The following is a 3,870-nucleotide window of genomic DNA, read 5'->3' as shown; positions in this document are numbered from 1 at the left end:
ACAAAGTTTTAAGATTAACTTGTTACTATTTTGTATGCATGTGTTAGGTTACAAAATTCGTAGATAATTACTTAAGTATTCTACATAAATAAAAAAATAACCAACAAAATTAGTATACTTCCTTTCCTTTAATATATGTACATACACAATAGTAGTCTATGGCGATTTTGAGTGAATTGTAAAAATTATCTTCATGATATATAACTTTCCAATCATTAATATAAATAAATTTTTAATTATAAATTTTTACTTATTATACAGTTGGAATTATTTTCTAGCACTCAGTATATTTTACATGGTCACTGACAAACATGTCTTCTACAACTTTATGTTTGAAAAAGCCATAAACTTATATTATAACATGTGAGTATATAACTTATTATGATAAATTGCGCAAAATGTTTATTTGTGTAATTCACATTATACGGTATCGTCAAAACGTAAAGAACATATTATTTTTTCTTTGAAACATTTATTAACTACTTTTATTAACTAACATGAGTGTACTTTTTATACTACTCTCGTTTGTTATTAGTTTATCACGTGATACTTATGCTACCCAATTAAATTTTGATATTCTATGGAGCAAACTACTATCTGAGATGCCTACGCACAAAAATACGTCTTTCCTAAAAACGTTAACGACTGTGATAACTTCTTGGACACACGTTGGTTATCCTATAGTACAAGTAAACCGACACAACAATACACGGACTCTTGAAATACTGATTAGAGACTGTTTTCTAAGTAATATGGAAAAATCTTGTGTAAGCACGTGGTGGATACCTGTGACCTATATAACAATACAACAGTCTAATATGACATATCAATCGTGCTTACAACCAGACGGAAACAATATTATAGTTCCGAATATTGAAAAAGATGATTCTGTCCTTTTTATGGATGTACCTGGTAATATTTTTATACACATGAATTATTTAGTTTTGTCTTTTACTCTTACATAGTACCTTTAAAATTTCCGTCAATGTATTATATTTACTGTTTCTTGTTTTATTGTTTTATTTCTCTTTCTTTGTTTTTCTAGTATTCTCACTGTTTTCTTTTGTCTTTTTTTCTACTACTTAATTGTTGTAGGATACCGCGTCAACTACGATCGTAAATCTTGGGAGAATATTGCTCTCTTCTTAAAACGTAAAACGTCTAAGATTTTATCTGACGTGTCAGTAGCCCAAATTCTCGACGATGCTTTTTATTTTTTAATACAAAATACAGATTATAATGAAAAATTTGATTTAAATACTACTGATAATCTAGACATATTTTTTGATATTGCAACCAGTGTATTTCACGTGGACAATTCCTACATAGCTTGGTATCCTATATTTACTGCGTTTGAATACTTCTCAAAGATGTTTCCGTTTCCAGAAAGTGCATACATCAAGGTAATTAGTACTAAATTAATATATCAATTAAATGCTACAAAAGATACCATAAAAATGATAATTGAGTTTTTTACATTATACTTAATATATAGTCTTACAGAATTTTATTACATTAATTTGTACTTTTGCAATCAATACACAAAACATTTTGTATCATAAATTATAAATAAACAAGTTGTTTTAAACATAAAAATCCAAATAAAAAACAAACACAAAATAAAACGATAAATTATATATTTTAGATGACTTGTTTGTTAATAACTGTTTAAAAATATGTTGTAAAAACCTTTGTGATACATTAAACAAATAGTAAATATTACTTTGTACATATCTGACGTTTTCAAACATGTATAAGTTTCAGATAAAGAAGAAGAAACATTTACATGTACATAAGCGTTTGATAAAAACATTGAAATATGAAATGTATTANCTTTAAAAAATAACTAATTTAAAACTTTATTCTTACGTAAATCTTTTATAAACATGTATTAAATAAACTTAAGTGTAAGTGTTAATGTATAAAACAAACTCATAAAATTTGATTTATTAGGATAGAATTCTGGATATATTGAATACGTTTCTTGAGTATTCGCTTGCACCTTCTTCCGAAAATATTGTCATTAATCAGTTCTATTACGAAGTTTTAAAATGGTCGTGTATTCTCGATAGCATACAGTGCAAAAATTTTGTTATGGATGAATTAACATGGCATATAGAAAATCTTGCACAAAACAGGTACGTTATTGACTTAAAAGCAAACTAATAGTATTAAAGATGTTATCTGATTATAGTTATGTTGTTTTACGTTTATATACGATTTAATCACATAAACTTTCCATTGTTCTTATTATTGTTATTATTAGTACTTTTGTTGTTGTTGTTGTTCTTGTTCTTGTTATTGTTCTTGTTCTTGTTAAAAAAAAACATTATCGCGACTAGTGATTTCTTTATTTCTTTCTCTCTCTTTTCTTTGAGTAAAGTTATATATATTGTTTCTTTGCAGACTTTTGCAAAGTTGGCAGAAATGGATATTTTGCCAGAGTTTAATGGTAGAAAATTCCACGTATGAGAACTCTTCTATATGGTCTACATTAACAACCATGTATGAAACTCAGTCAAAAGAAGAAGAAATGTTTAACTTTTTACCTTGTTCTAGACTTCGCAGGAATATTTTCTTATCTTTTAAATTCTTCGCTACTACTTTTCTACCATCTTCTGAACGTAGTGTAGATTTAAAGAAAAGTGATAGAGTTTCTTTTCTTTTTAATATTATTGCAACGCATTCAAAAACTGTTGCATCGCTGACGTCTATACTAGAAGAAATACGTTCCATAGAAAGGTAAACCATTTTTTTGTATGTATAGACTTTTGCATATTTACATAATGTATGTACGTTCTATATAAACTGCATATGAAATCCATTTGCCGCATATACAATGTTGTATTATACTATATACTTAATACGTAAACAAATAAATTTTACATATTAATTGTCATTGTTACTTGTGATAGCGACATTAACATAGGTGCACTAATGAACTGTATTATTAACAACATATATTCAGACGAAAGCTTGTCGATGGTACGTATAGGAAGTACTATATATAGTCAGTTGCTTTATCAATATATATGGTTTACTTTATCTAATTTTACATATATAAACATTTACATATTTCGGTTTTTATACATATCATGTATTTATATACGTAAGTATGGTAGAGGTATATTGTAGTTATATAATATATCTTAAAATGGTTTTGATATAATAACGTTAATATGTAATATTATGTGTTTTTACACAATGCGCACGCTCATCACATTCAATGCTAACAGCACAAAATATTTTCAGGTTACCGATGGAAAGTTCTTACAAATACTGAAAGACAGACATCGTGCGGTAAATGTTTTTATAGACTATTTGAAGTAATCTATAAGTAGTGTTTCTTGTAGTTTTACGATTTTTTTGAGTTTCTAAATGTAAACTATTTTCTATTTTTAAATTGATATTTTGTTTGTTGTTATAAACATATATTTTTTTTATTTAATCTCTGCAAACATATACAAAATTATTATATAAGTTATTGTAATTTGTTTCAGCCATCTTATGTTATTTACGCCGTGAAAAAAAAAGTTGATGATCGTCGTGCTTTACTAATTAAAGTAAAAAATAACTTGTTTTCAAGCGATAAAATGCATTTATTTACAGAGATTTAATGTTAGACTTGTATACTCGTTTTATTTATCTTAAAGGACCAAATGTTATCAATTACTTGTACTTGTTAATACTTATGTAAATTGTGTTTAATAAGAAAAGTTTTCTTTTATGACAACATAAAATATTTATTACTCATATTTAAAATCGGTAATACAAGTTACAGATTTTAATATAGTTAATAATTCGCGCCAGTTGTCTACATAAGAAAATTAGATCTGTATTAAAAATAAATACTTTATAATAGTTTATTTG

General features: G+C 26.2%; 1 protein-coding gene across 1 annotated transcript; it reads left to right on the top strand.

Annotated features, from left to right (window-relative positions):
- Positions 1–261: 261 nt before the first annotated feature.
- LOC109863088 lies at positions 262–3,617 on the top strand (the record flags this gene model as incomplete). Its single annotated transcript, XM_020443270.1, has 8 exons — positions 262–363; positions 536–912; positions 1,096–1,403; positions 1,954–2,138; positions 2,407–2,742; positions 2,916–2,985; positions 3,253–3,300; positions 3,501–3,617. Coding segments are annotated over 8 exons (1,543 nt in total), but the record flags the coding sequence as incomplete, so codon positions are not given.
- Between the last annotated feature and the right edge of the window lie 253 nt (positions 3,618–3,870).

Source organism: Pseudomyrmex gracilis, unplaced genomic scaffold (assembly GCF_002006095.1).
Source record: "Pseudomyrmex gracilis isolate BER0280 unplaced genomic scaffold, ASM200609v1 scaffold_3112, whole genome shotgun sequence".
Taxonomy (NCBI): Eukaryota; Metazoa; Arthropoda; class Insecta; order Hymenoptera; family Formicidae; genus Pseudomyrmex; species Pseudomyrmex gracilis.
The sequence above is the reverse complement of the archived record's forward strand: the minus strand, read 5'-3'. Positions and strand labels throughout refer to the sequence as shown.